The 14494-nt window shown below is 65.8% G+C and overlaps 1 protein-coding gene across 1 annotated transcript; it reads left to right on the forward strand.

The window, feature by feature from the left end:
* Positions 1-247: 247 nt before the first annotated feature.
* DUSP7 (dual specificity phosphatase 7) lies at positions 248-7899 on the forward strand. Its single transcript, XM_059664593.1, has 3 exons — positions 248-1623; positions 3111-3545; positions 5941-7899. The coding sequence occupies exons 1-3, from the start codon at positions 1125-1127 to the stop codon at positions 6246-6248; spliced, it is 1242 nt and encodes a 413-aa protein (XP_059520576.1). The 5' UTR covers positions 248-1124; the 3' UTR covers positions 6249-7899.
* Positions 7900-14494: the final 6595 nt, after the last annotated feature.

The raw sequence follows: 14494 nt of genomic DNA on the forward strand, positions 1-14494 counted from the left end.
GTCCGCTCCCGGAGGCCCCGCCCACTTCCCGCGCAGGGTGCAACCCGGGCGGGCCCCGCCTCCCTCCCACCACGCTCTCCCTTGGCCGCGATTGGCCATCTGCGCGACGCCCTCCCGCCCACCACGAAAGCTGATTGGTGCGTTGGGTTAGGCGAGGAGTCGGTTATAAAGGACGCTCCCCCGCCCACCCGCCCCAGAGCAAAAGTCACGTGGCGCTTCGCTCGGCGCCTGTCACCACTCTGCTTGGAAAGCTTTCTTAAAGGGCTCGCTGTCTCCTCCGAGGGCTGGTCTTTTCAGGATTTCTCCACCCTCGCCCGCCGCGGGTGGCGCGGCCCTTGGCCGTCCTGCTCCGCCAGCTGTCGAGGTGCAGATTCCCGGTCAGGCCTGGTGGGGTGAGACCTCTCTCAGGTCTCGAAGCCTGTGGCCATCACAGGGACCGTGCAGTCACCTGGAACGGTGACCGTAAACACACTGCCTGGCACGTAGTAGGCGGTCAGCTTCCCCTTATAAAATGAACTCATTGCGAGAATGAATGAGTGGGACTGACAGACAGGAAGAGGGGAGGTGGGCTCAGCGTGACCGCCCCCTCCCCGGGGGACTCTGCTTCTGTTCCTGTGGAGACGGGGTGCCAGGCGCAGGACGCCCCGAAGGAAGCCCTTCACCGTGGGGCCCTGTAGGGTGGGGAGCGCGGGTATAGAGGACCCAGGAGGGCGTCTAGGCCGGGCCCCCTAGGCGGGTCAGAGCCGGTTCCGGGCCAGGCGAGACCGCGGCGGCGGCGCCGAGTCAGGGCGAGGAGGGCCAGGGCGCACCGGACGCTTGCGCGCCCGCGTACCCCTTGGGGTGTGGCGGCGGAGGCGCGGCGCCTTTAAGTCCAGGCGCCGGCCCCGCGGCCCCGCCCCCGGAGGACGCCTCGGCGGTCGCGCGCCGGAGCCGCCGTTTAATTGGGGCTGTCAGGCCGCGGCGCGCGCGGAGGGCCGGGCGGGACGGAGGCCGGGAGGCCGGGGCGGAGGGCGCGCAGCGAGGCGGGAGGCGGGCGCCGGGAGACGCGGCTGGGGCCCGCGCGGCCGGGGCGCCGTCCCTGGGCAGGGCTGCCCGGCCCCGGCCCCGGGCCACCCGCGCTCCCCATGAAAAACCAAGTCCGCGGCACCCCAGCGCGGGCGCACATGTCGACCTCGGGGACGGCGGCGGCTGGGGGCACCGGGGCGGGGTCGGAGCCCGACGCGGGATCCGGGACCGGCGCGGCGACGGGCGCGGGGACCATGCCGTGCAAGAGCGCCGAGTGGCTCCAGGAGGAGCTGGAGGCGCGCGGCGGCGCGTCCCTGCTGCTGCTCGACTGCCGGCCGCACGAGCTCTTCGAGTCGTCGCACATCGAGACGGCCATCAACCTGGCCATCCCCGGCCTCATGCTGCGCCGCCTGCGCAAGGGCAACCTGCCCATCCGCTCCATCATCCCGAACCACGCGGACAAGGAGCGCTTCGCCACGCGCTGCAAGGCGGCTACCGTGCTGCTCTACGACGAGGCCACGGCCGAGTGGCAGCCGGAGCCCGGCGCGCCCGCCTCGGTGCTCGGCCTGCTCCTGCAGAAGCTGCGCGACGACGGCTGCCAGGCCTACTACCTCCAAGGTGAGGGCGGCCCCGGGACCCCCGGCCGGGGGGAGGGGTCCCCCGCGGCTCCCTGACGCCCCCGCCGGAGGCGGCTTTCTCTCCTCGCGCTCAGCCTGCCCCGCAGGCGCCACGTCTCCCCCGGCCCGCATCCGCCCCTCTCCGGAGCCCGGCCCCTAAGGTTTAGCCTGGTGTGTGTGTGTGCACGGAGGGGCGGGGGCGGGGGGGGGGGCTCTGCACCCCTTTCTGGGTCCGATTCGGACTGAACAAACTTTCCCCCGCCTGGCTTTCCTTTTAACTGTTGTTGGCGCCATAGCAGCGCCCAGCTCCCAGCCGAGCCCCTCGGAGGAGGGAGGGACCCATCCTGACCCTCAAAGGCGAGAGGGCACCCAACTTCCGCTCCTCCAGCCTGGAATGCGTGTCCCTGGAAGGCCAGGGTCAGCACAGGAGCCGGGGCACCATCGCCGCCCGCGGGGCACAGGGACATTGGGTTGGGGGACTGAGCCTTCCCGCATAGCTCGCTGCTTGGGGATCCCCGCCTCTTGGAGGCCTGGGTGGGGGGGTGGGGGGGCGGCGGCTGTGAGTTAGTGTTCCCTGCCCTCGCCCTAGTTTTCCGGGGCCCCCAGACCCAGACTGCTGCCCCAGAACTTGTAGAAGAGGGAGCAGCACTGGGGACGGAGGGGGGGGGGGCCGCTAGTGGCTGCAGCCGGTGTTTCCAATTAACATTCCAAAATGGCCTCTCGCTGGCAGCAGGCGGGCAGGCGGAGGGAGGGGAGGCCGGCGCAGGGCCCGTGCCTTGCTGCAGACGCTCCCCATCTCTCCTCCCTGTAAAGCCCTGGTGGCCCTCCCCCTCCCTGGATCCAAGGCGAGGGGGGTCTTGTGTTCTGAGGGAGGGTTTTAGAGCGGTGGAGCTGGGGCCTCATGAATCTGCCCCTTGGGGGGAAATGACCGGCCAATACAGACTCTGGTTGGGGGTGGGGGCAAGCTCTGGACTCCCAATCCGAGGCCCAGGCCTCTTTGCTTCTAACCCGACCCAGCTCTGGCCTCTGCAGTCCTATCTACAAGCGGTTTGCAGACCCACCGGTGCTGGGTGCTGGCCTGAGATGGGGCTGTCGCTTTCGCCGACACTTAGCCGTTAGCGGGCAAACCCGGCGGGTGCGCAGAGGAGCTGCAGAGGAGGGAGGAGCTGGGTCCTGTGCTCAGGGCCCTAACGCTGGTGGTATGGCGGGCCCCTGAACCAATGAGTAAGGGTTTGGAGCTCAGGCCTGTTACTTCCCCTCCTGGGGCCTCAGTTTCCTCATCTGTGAAGTGAGTCATAGGACAGATGTGGGGAAAACAGGAGAAGGTACATGTGTGACTGACCGACACGGCCCATGTTGGCTGTTGTGATGGTGCTTGACACGGGGACCCCTGACTGTCGTTGGTCTTGTGCGGCCCCCATTGGGGCCGGGGCACTGGCCAGGGGCATGCCAGCCTCTCACCCAGGCCCTGCCTTGCCCTGGCCACAGGTGGTTTCAACAAGTTCCAGACGGAGTACTCGGAGCACTGCGAGACCAACGTGGACAGCTCGTCCTCGCCCAGCAGCTCGCCGCCCACCTCCGTGCTGGGCCTGGGCGGCCTGCGCATCAGCTCTGACTGCTCCGACGGGGAGTCGGACCGGGAGCTGCCCAGCAGCGCCACCGAGTCGGACGGCAGTCCTGTGCCGTCCAGCCAGCCGGCCTTCCCCGTCCAGATCCTGCCCTACCTCTACCTCGGCTGCGCCAAGGACTCCACCAACCTGGACGTGCTCGGCAAGTACGGCATCAAGTACATCCTCAACGTCACGCCCAACCTGCCCAACGCCTTCGAGCACGGCGGCGAGTTCACCTACAAGCAGATCCCCATCTCCGACCACTGGAGCCAGAACCTGTCCCAGTTCTTCCCCGAGGCCATCAGCTTCATCGGTAGGTGCTGCCGCGCTCTGGGTGGGGAGGGTGGGCAGGCGCGGCAAGATGTGTACAGGACTCTGGGTGTAGCCACGCCTGACTGGGTACCTCTGGGCCTGCCGAGGCCTGTGTGTGCCCGGCATGTGCCAGCGTGTGCCCATGGGTGTACCCGTGCCCGCAGTGAGTCACCGAGGCCCCCGAGTCTGAGCAGTCCCTGGGTCTCGGGCACCTCAGGCCCCTCCTGCCCAGCCTGGCCTTTCTGGCTGCTGTTTCGGGCTGAACGAGCTGGAACATCACAGCTCTCAGACCTCCCACGGGTCTCGCTGGCTCTGCCTCACGCCCCAGCACACGTGTCTGCAGGCTGGGGCTGTCACGGTGCCTCCGTGGGCTCTACTGCACACCTGAGGGAGTTCAGGGGGTGGTCTGGAGCTAGAGGCCTACCCCACAGGCAGCTGTTGGAATGCAGGGACCCAGAGCGCCTTGGTGGGGCCCCAGATGCTCCCCGAGTACAGGGGGTGTAGAGAGAATGTGGGGGAGGCTGTCCCTAGAGCAGCGTGTTCTGCTGTGTGGCTTAGAGCCTCCTACAGCCCAGCCTCAGCTGACTTGGTCTCCGTGAGCCGCCTTATCTCTGACCCCCCCATCCTGCTTCCTCAGCCAGCTGGAGGCTGCTGGACTGGGGGTCGTCTTCCCGGGCCCCCCTCGCCCAGGGAGTGGGGAAGGGACCAGTGAATGGAGACCCGGGCTTCTGCCCGCCTCCGGTGGCAGGGAGGGTGGCCAGGGCAGTCTTCCCTGCTGGCGCCGTGTCCGGTGAGGGCGTTTGGGTGTCAGCTGGGCTGGGCTGGCTTTAATAACAGGAAGTGGGAGGCTTCCCCGCCTCATCCGCTCACTGGGAACCAAAACTAGGTGCCTGGCTGGGAGGAAGGAAGGAAGCGGAGGCCTAGGGGAGGGGCTGGGGCTGTGAGGGAGGGGCGTGGAGGGACCCCAGATTCCCAGGGGCTGAGTCTGGCTGGTGGATGCCTTTCTCCTTGAAAGCCCCTCTGTGTCTGGGGAGGGGACGGAGCAGGGTGTAAGGGGGACCGTTATTCCCCACTTGACGAGGAGGGAGTGGAGACCCAAGCATCATAGGACGCAGCGGGACAGGACCCAGCGCCAGCCCCCCACTGCTCAGCCACACCCCGGAGGCTAAAAATGAAGTGCGGTCGTGGTTTCACTTTGGATCACACAGGAGTGGGTTGGGGGCCAGGCGTTGCCCATATCCTGGTGTGTCACCACTAGAGGCCCATCCCTACCCGCCTTCTGCCCCCAATCTCAAGGTCAGACCACACGGCTCCTCGTGAAGCCACAGCATCTGTCTTCCCCTGCTGGTCTTGCCCCTGTCAGTCCCTGAGTCTCAGTTAAGTACCTACTGAATGCTTAGCCCTGGGAAGCTCTGCCAGGCCACAGGCTGTGGGCACCAGGTGAGGGCCAATCTGTGGCCCCCCCCGGGTCATCGGGTAGGAGTGCACTGATTGAGCACCGACTGGATGCCGGTGCCCAGTGAGCTCACAGGCAGGGAAGTGGGAGCCTTGAGGGCCCTGAGCTGCCTCTTGTTAATCTGTGAACCTGGCACGGCTGTGGCACTGAGAGGGGCAGCTGCCCTAGGTCCAGGGGAGGGGAGATCACAGGGTGAGTGATTCAGTGGCTCCACCTGTATTTGTTGAGCTCCTATCCGAAGCAGAGGAGCCTGAGAGCTGGTGAGGGGGGGGGGGGGCTGGGGAGGGAAGGGGTGTGGGCAGGGGTGGCAGAACCTGGTTGGTTGGTGGAAGGTGTCACTGGCCTGTAGGCCCGCGGGGGGAGTAGTAAGTGGGCCCATTTCAGCAAACCCCACTTGTGAGCCCTCCTCCCTGGCTAGCCAGAGCCAATGCGGGGCCGGGGCCCCTAGTCCCTTCCTGAGGGGCACCCACAGGGTGTGCGTAATGGGCTGGCCATGTGGGTGCTACGACTGGGAGGAGCCCTGTGGCCTGGGGCTTGTCACGCTGTCCCCGTGTCTGTTTCCGAATCTGTGAATCAGCTCACTAGCCATGGGTGCAGGTGACCTGAGAGGGTGCAGGTGACGCCCGCAGCTCACTGGTGGCAGCAGAGGGACCAGCAGTGATTACGGGGCCACAGCCCGTGTCTGGGGGGCCCTCACTTGGCTCAGGTCCTTAAAAGAGCCCGGCTCACGGGCCTGCTCAGTAGACGAGCAGCCGAGGCCCGGCGTCCAGTGTCCTGGTGCTGACGCCTGACAGAGCCCTCCCCACGGGCCTGCTCTTGACCGGCCTCAGGCTGCTGTCCCGCAAGAGAGAGGCAGCACCAGCCAGACCCCACGCCCCCTGGGGGCCGCCCTCCCGCGGCTCCTGGAGGAGGCGCCCTGACCCCGGCCCGTGTGTTTCAGACGAGGCGCGCTCCAAGAAGTGCGGCGTCCTGGTGCACTGCCTGGCGGGCATCAGCCGCTCGGTGACGGTCACCGTGGCCTACCTGATGCAGAAGATGAACCTGTCACTCAACGACGCCTACGACTTCGTCAAGAGGAAAAAGTCCAACATCTCACCCAACTTCAACTTCATGGGGCAGCTGCTGGACTTCGAGCGGACGCTGGGGCTGAGCAGCCCGTGCGACAACCACACGCCCAGCGAGCAGCTCTACTTCTCCACGCCCACCAACCACAACCTGTTCCCCCTCAACACCCTGGAGTCCACGTGAGGCCGGGCATGTGGGCAGGGTCCCGGCCTCCCCAGGGAGCCCGAGGAACCCGGACATCGCCTGTGCCCGGAGGCCAGGCCGACGGGTGCTGAGCGCTCACCGTCCGGGGGACGGAGCCCAGCAGCGCTCCCCGCGCAGGACTCGGCGGGGCCCTGCCTCAGACTCAGGGCTGCGGAGCGGACGTCCTTGTCCTGTCCTCATCCTGTCCGCAGGACACCTCCTGCGAATGGCCCAGCCAGGTGGGCGGTTTTTAAAGACACCACGGACTGAGTTCACTTTTTACTTTGGCAGGTAAACCCAAGCCCTGGGGTACCGTGAGGCCACGTCTTCTTGACTTTCCTTTTTTAACAAAAAGTGTTATTTTCAGGCCACATGCAGCAGTGGATGTATAAACCAGTATTTCATCCCTTTCTTGATCCTGCGAGAGAGAGACGTGTTCTCAGTTTTGTTTTCCTTTCTATTTCCAAACGCCGTTACTGGTTTTTTGTTTGCTTTTTTTTTTTTTTTAATGGAAAAGACGAACCCCGTGTTGATCTTGACCAAATGCATTTTGCACATGTGTGAAGCCTGTTCCTGCAGCGGGCCCTTCTCGAAGGGGGACCCCGCCGCGCCCATGCCCCCCAACCCGGCCCCGCCCCTGTGGCCCTGCGCTGGTCTGGTGAGGCTGCGGGTGTGATGGGGCTGGGCCAGTGGTCTCTGCATTCTCTGGCCTCCCTCTCCTCCCTCAGGCGGTCCCGCAGGCTAACCACCACGGGAGCCGGAGGCCGGTGGAGAGGGGGAGAGGGGGACGGGGCCACGGGACACACGCAGTAGCATTAGCCCTCTGGGCTTGGCCCCTGGGAGGGCCTGGGCCCGGGCCTTTCCTCTGCAAACCCACTACTCCTGTCTCTTTCTCTCTGTTTGTTGGTAACAGTGGAGGCCCGGTGGCTGGGGGAAGCTCAGGTGGTGGGGGCCCCGCCCTGCCTCCCAGGTGTCTGTCCGTCACTCTGGCTGTTGCTTTGGGTCCGCTGCCACTCCCAGCCCCTTGGTCCAGTGAGGCCTGCCCAGCGCTCGTCTTGCCCATACCTTCTGCGACTGGGAACCTCATACCCATCCCATTTCCGTCCCAGGCAGGCGCAGAGGGGCGAGGGTGGGTGGGCAGTGAAAGGGGTGCAAGGCTCTGTCCTCCGGCCCCACCCCCAGTATCCACAGAACAAAGCCACGGATTCCGTTAGCCTCTCCAGTTTTGTTCCTTCTCCAGCCTCAGTTCTACCGGGTGTCGGGACCGCTTGGGGCCAGGGCGGGGAGTGGGTGGCCGGGTCCCTGAGCGGGGCTGTGGCCCCTCTGCCCCACTGCATCTTACCTCTCGGGGGTTGTTTTCAGGGATTCTTCAAGGCAGCGGATTCAAATCTTGCCACAGTCGAGAAATTGACAAAAAGCTTCCATGCTGTACATGGTTCTCTTTCTCTCTCTTTTTTACTTTTAAAGAGAAAAACCCAGAAAGATGCATCAGATTTGTGTAAATGAGAGTATGCCAAGAGGGGCCAGTTTTGCTTTATGACCTTATGAAGGAAAATTTGTGACCCTACATATATGTACACACACACACACATCCCGAGCCAGCGACGGGACTTTGTTTATATTGCAAATAAATATTATTTTTTCTTTAAAATGAATCGCGGTGTCTGAAGGGCCGGGGACCAGGGGACACTGGCCAGCATCCAGCCCTGTTCTGTGTGAAGTGGTGGCTGGGGTCTGCCGGCACTTGATCCGTTCGGTGGGAGGTGCCTACAGCCGGGGGAGCGCCCGCCTCGGGGAGAAGCGGGGTGTGGGCATTCCACGCCCCGGGCACTGGCAGGCCGGGCATCGGCTTTCTCTGGGCTTTCGCTGATTGGCTGACGGGAGGAGAAGGCTTGGCGGTTTCGTGGACCAAGGTCCCAAAGCTGAGCCGCGCTCTGCATCTCCCGAGTCTGTCTGCTGGGACATTGTCCAGGTTGCCCAGGACTCTGTGCCCTGCAGCCCCAGGCCCTGTGGGTGGGACGGGGTGCCCACTGATCACCCTCCCCTACCCCTGCCGCAACGGGGTGCCAGTGGGGCATGAAACCTGTCAGGGACGGGTCAGCCTGCTGCTCCTTTGGAACTAGGTGGCCTGCAGGTCCCGCAGCCTCCCTGAGCCAGTTCCCATCTCTGTTGAGGGGGGACCAGTCGCCCAGACACCCAGTATCCATTTCCTGGTCAGCCTGGGCCTAGGGGGCAGTTGGCCTCTGGGGCTCAAGGCTGGGCCGCAGAAGGATGGTGCCCTGCCCGGGGCAGGGAGGCCTCAGTGGCGACAGCCCACCTTACAGATGGGGAGACAGGCTTCAGAGGGGCTGACGTCTCCTTCATCTCTAACTCGATTGGGTGGCCCAGTCAGCGACAAGGAGGCTTGGGCGCTGACTGGGTTTCCCCATCTCTGCCTCTCACGTGACCTTTCCCAGGGGTCGCTCCAGGCTCTTTCTCTCCCTGCCCCCGCTCTGCCTGGAGGGAACCTGACCAGAATGACCAGAACCATGGCACCGGCAAGCCTGTGTGGGGCAGAGGGCCGGCTCTGTGAGCGAAGGGACCTGTGGCCGCCAGCTCCTACCCCTCTCGCTTGGAATGTGGGCACTGCGGTGTGGCCAGCAGGCCCGTGCGGGGGGCCGGGGGGGACGACTTGCATCCTTGGCAAAGGGGTGGGTGCTGCTTTAGCTCTTGCACTTCCTCGGAGGCCTGGTCCTTCTGTGCCAGGGGCGGGCGAGGGGGTGGGAGCCTGGGCAGGCAGAGACTGGGCCTTTGTTCGCTCTCACTGCGCTCGGCCAGGGCTGGGGAAGCCCGCGGGTGCCCTGCTGGGGGCTGGGCCTTCGACAGGCTGAGTAAGTGCCTGGCAGTGCCAGCGTGCCCAAGCACAGGGCGGAGGGAGGCCTCCCCCACCGGGCCCTCCCCAGGCCAAGTGGCCTCTCTGACCCTCAGTGTCCTCATCGGCACTGTGCCTGCGGGGATGGAGGGCCAGGTCCTGCTGGGTGGCTCACTCTGTGACCTTGGGTCCTCACTGGGTGGCCTTGAGCAAGGCCATGCTTCCTCTGTGCTCACCGAGCCCCAGGTTCTCGCTTCCTGCTCCCTCTGTTCTGGCTCAGGGACCTCATTATCCCACCTGCTCCTTCCGCGCCCCCCCCCCGCCCCCGCCATGGGCCCTGTGCAGCCCAGGCCGCCTGTGGCCGAGGCCCTGGGGGCCTGTGTCCCCTGAGCTCCTGGACACCAGCTCTCTGGGGTGGGACCGGCTTTGTCTCTGTGTCTTCAGTCCCATCTCTTTCCTCCTGGCCTTCCTGAGCCTTTGCCTCCCTTTGGGCCCCCTTTTCCTTCTCCATCTCAGCCCAGTTCTCAGCAACCCGTCATCCATCGCCCAGACACCTCTCAGCGTTCTCATGGGAGGAGGACCTGAGCCACCCACCCGCTCACACATTCATCCCGCAGCCATTTCCGGTGCCGCAGCCATCCCGGGAGTGGGGGAGTGGGAACATGCCCGGGGGTTCAGTGATGTCAGGCTGGGCGGCAGGATAATGGGGCCCTCACTTGTCCTCCGACAAATGAATCAGGTGCAACAGCAGCAGTGACTAAGGCCAGACACAAGAACGGACTTGTAGCATGGGGCACAGTCACCTGGGGGAGATCTGACAAGACCACAACAGACGTGAGCACTTCCTTAGGGTGGGTCTGCTGAGCGGGGTGGGGGGGTGGGGGTAGCTTCAGAGAGCCGCCACCCCCACAGGCCCTCCCCAGCGAGCAAACACAGCCATTCATCCTCATGGAGGGGGCAGGAGAGGGCAGGCAGCAAGCCCATGTGGCCACTGCCTGGCACCCTCAGGCCTGCCCCCACCCTGTCTGCACCAGGCTGCCCTTGGGTCAGTGCGGTCAGCCCCCGCACCCAACCCTTTGAGAAGCCAGAGGCCCGACGGGAAGCAGGTGCGCCTGGAGGGAGGCACCCAGGAGCCTGTGGTCTGATCTTTGAGTTTCCCCACTGGTTCTGGGCCTCCCCCCCTGGGCTCACTCCCCTCTGACTGCTGGTACCCAGAGGACCCGAGAGCCTGGGAGAGTTCCGGATCCTCCTGCCCCCCAGCCCTGTGCAGACGGGGAAGCGAGGCTCAGCCGGTCAGAGGCCGACAAGGTAGAAGCGAGTCGTCCCCGCCTGCTGCCGGCGTCGCTCCTTCCAGATCCTGCCTCCTCCATCCGGCTGGGAGCTTCTCCCTCCGGCCCCGTGAGGGACCAGATACTCACACGCGTGCGCGTATCACACACACACACACACACACACACACACACACACACACATACACACACACGGCCCCCTCATTTCTCAGATGGAACAGACCCAGCAGGTCTCAGTGATGGAGGAACCTCCTGCTCTCCGGCCTGCAGGCCTTTGCACAGCCTTTCCTCCCCTGGAGTTCTCTGCATCACCCGCACCTCCTGCAAGCAGCTTCCTCTCTCTAGCTCACATGCTGCTTCCTCCAGGAAGCCTTCCCAGACTCCTCCCCCAACTGGGGGGCTGGTGCCTGCTCTGGCTCCCTTGGCCCTCTGTGCAGCCCCATCCTCTAGAGGCCTGGCTGGCCAAGGTGCTGGGTCCGGCTGGGATCAGCAGTTCTCTGGCCACTGTCTGGGCCACCTCTGGGCACTTGCCCAGCTCTGGATGTCAGGCCTGTGACCTGTGCGCACGGCGTGTGTCACAGAGTACCTGCCGCACTGTGTATGCCACATGCCCAGGTGCTGTTGATTCTGCACCTGCTCAGAGCTGCGGGGGGGACTGGCACCTCCCTGCCCACTGACTGGGCTCCCGCCTCTGTGCCCACCGGGATCGCTGCCTTCCCCTTTGGTTGCAGAGAACGGCTGGCAGCTCCTGTTTATAAATGCCTGCCACGGCCTCAGCTAAGTGGAGGGGTCTGGAGGCCACGCTAATTGATTAATTAAGCCCTCTCAGTTAATTAGCTCCATCCCTCCAGGGAAAAATAGCCTCACTCTGGAGCCAGATCTCCTCTGGGCTGGGGGAGGGTTAATTGGCCTGGGTCAGCTGAGCCTGATGCCAGGTGCGGGGGGCAGTGGAGAGGTGGGGCGGGGAGAGCAGTTGTGGGCACTGAAGACATCCAGGCCGCCAGGCGGGCAGAAGGGCCCCCCAACTCCTGGTGACCCTGCCCAGCCTCTGGCTCTTCCCCTGAGCCCGGAGGGGGCAGGAGCCAGGAAGATAAAACCGTCCACGGTGTGGTCAGCGGCCCACACAGGGCTAGGAAGACTCCAGACCTGAGGCCTTGAAGGGCCGCACGAGAGCTTGCTGGACGCGGAGGCCAGGGCAGCTTGGAGCCGAGGAAAGACCCAGGCAGGTTTGGGTTTGGTAAAGGGGGGGGTGTTGCTCGGGGGAGCATGTGGGGGGCTGGGAGCTGGCAGGACAGAGGCGTCAGGTGTCCAGAGAGAATGAGGCCTGCAGGGGTGGGTACTTGGGGGAGGCTAGTGCTGTGCAGCCTGGGCCCCCTAGTCCCTTCTCTGGGCCTCTCTCCCCTCGCCTGCGAGGTGGGGGACATTTCCTGGGGCACGGCTTCAGGCTCAGATGTCCCCAGCATGTGTCCTTGTCCCAGGACCAAGCGCCTTCTTCACCCCCCATGCTCTCTGCAGGCTCCCAGGCACCCCTCCTCCCTGGCTCACATGTGTGCACAGAGCAGAGCCCAGCCCCCAACACGGGGTCCCCCCTGCACGCTCTGCAGTATCGTGGGGCCTCCATGGGGTGCACACTGCACTCAGGCTGGCCTGGGAGCGGAGGGGACCGGCCAGGGGTAGGAGGCCGAGAACGCGGGCATCTGACCGCCGCAGGCAGCGGGCAGGGCTGTGCTTTGGCACGAAGCCTGCCCCCGGCTGGCCCTCAGCTCCCCGAGGGGCTGCCCAAGTGGGAACAATGACCCTTTCACGTCACGCCTCCTCCAGTCACAGCAACTTCGGCGAGAAGGACAAAGGCGCCGTTTCATCCTTGTTGGGCTGGACCAACAGCCGCTGCCCCCCCCTCCCCCCCCCCCCCGGCCGGCCGCCCGGAGCAGAGGCCGCCCGGAGCAGAGGCCGCCCGCCCAGCCCGCCCGGCCCGGCACTTCTCCCCATCTGGCCTGGCCACGGGCACCCCAGCGACCCTCCTCCGTCCTTCCGTTTCCCTCTGGGCTCCCTCAGGTGGGGTCAGAGGGTTTGCCATGAGGATGCCAGGCTCTGCCCTGGCCCCCTGCCCCAGCCTCGGTCTTCCTCCTGCGGAAAAGCCGGCTGAGGCGGCCTCCACTCCCATCTGCAGCCCCCACTTGGGCTCTGTCCCAGCAGGGCTGGCCCCCAGGAGAGAGGGGTGGGGAGGGGCCCTGGCCCAAGGGGAGGGAGAGCCGAGGAGGCCTCTTAGTCCTCTCCAGGCCGACCTTCCGTGACTTCCGTGGCGTGGGCTACCTTAAGGCTCCCTCTGCTCGCCCCTGGGTGAGCCCCGCCCTCCAGGAGCACCTGGCTGTAGAGGCAGGCGGGCCAGGACCTCCCCAGGTGCTCTTCCTTCACAGCCGCCTCCGCCTCCTCCCCTTCGGGCTGCGGGCCCTGAGCCCCGTGCTTCCTCCCTCTCCATTCAGCCAGGGAGAGGGGGGCACCTTGACCCCCTCGGTCAGAGCTGGGTCGGGGAGAGGGCTGGGAATGAGGCTGTCAGGGCCCAGAGCAGGGGCTGTGGGCATGGGGGGCGGGAGCTGGCGGAGGTGCCCACAGCCTGGGCCTACAGGCAGCCATGGGGTGAATACGTCACCACGCGATGAGGGGGAAGGAGGCTCTGTTCGCTGACCCCTCCTGGGAGCTCTGCCAGGCCCAGGGGCTGGGGCACCACCACTGGGCACACCTGCCCGCAGCCAGCTGTGCAGGGGGCGCTGCCCTCTGGGTGTAAACTCCCTCCTGGGGGGCTCTTTCCCCTGGACCCTGAGAGTGGCACCTGATGTTGGGGGGACAGCCAGGGGCATGCAGTTTCCAGTTCGCCCACTTCACAGATGAGAGCCCCCAGGCTCCCAGGGGCCACCGGGTGGGAGGGCAGGAGGGGGTGAGGTCTAAGCCACACCCGCAGGTGAGCAGCAAGGAGAGACTCAGCCACGGCAGGAGGGAGCGGAGGCTGGGGCGGCTCACCCCTGGGCCTGGTCTCAGGGTGACCACCCGGTGCGGGCAGGAGGCTGGCTGTGGTGTGTGGCTTTGGGGGAACTGAGGGCCAGGCCCGCTCCCTGGTTCCTAGGCTGCCCGTCTCCCCACCCTGCCCGCCAGGCCCAGGGGCACTGCACATGCAGTGCCCATTTGCTCTGCCTCACTTCCTCTGACTAAGACCACAGAATCACCCCTTCAGGGCACTGGAGCCTGGCACTGTCGGCAGGAAATGCCCAGCCCAGCCCTCCCTGGCTGCCTCCTGCACCCCCTCCTCAGGGCTCCCAGGAGCACAGGGTGGGGAGGGGCCCTGCCCCAGTGAAGGGTGCTGGGCTCAGGCCGGGAGAAGGTCAGGCCGCCTGGGAGTGGAGGCAGGCACTCCCCCACCCACACCCTGTCCAGGCCCCTCTGTCCTGCTGACCCCCCGTCTCAGACCCCTGGTCCCTCAGGCCTCCCAGCCCACGGAAGCCAGGGCCCTGCTCTGACCCAGCTGCAGACGCCGGGGCCTGGGCTCTGAGAGTTTCCACCTCCTTCTGTTGCTGGGCGGCCCCTGGACTGTGGCCCTCAGGGGACCGAGAGGTGGAGGCGCCCCCCGGGGAGCCTGGCCTGATGACACTGGGCCCCTGGATGACCTGCTGCAGCCGCCATCAGGGTGAGGGGGTGAGGCGGGTGAGGGGACGGGGCTGCGGCCAGTTCCCTCCCAGGAGAAGTCTGCCTCCTGGGGGTCTGGGGCCCGCAGAGGCGCTCGCTCAAAGCTGAAGCCTCACTCGAGCTCCAAACCCCGCTGCCAGGTTCGCATGATGCTAAGTGTGGAAACTGAGGCCCAGCCAGCCCCAGCCCTTGTCTGGGCAGGAGGGACTGAGTGGGGGTGCTTTGTCCCGAGGTCAGGCCCCTCCCAGAGAGGCTTAGGGACAGGCTCCCCCAAGGCCTGGCTGCCGTGGCCTCTGTGCCCAGCCACCTGCCTCCTACTCGGCCTGGTGGGCTGGCATCGCCTCTCCCGGGAAGCCGCCTGGGCCCCAGGCCGAGCTAAGTGCCCGTGCTGTGCCCCTGACGCTGCCCACCAGGGCTCCGAGGGCTTG

The sequence above is a fragment of the Myotis daubentonii genome, chromosome 14, assembly GCF_963259705.1.
Source record: "Myotis daubentonii chromosome 14, mMyoDau2.1, whole genome shotgun sequence".
Classification (NCBI taxonomy): domain Eukaryota; kingdom Metazoa; phylum Chordata; class Mammalia; order Chiroptera; family Vespertilionidae; genus Myotis; species Myotis daubentonii.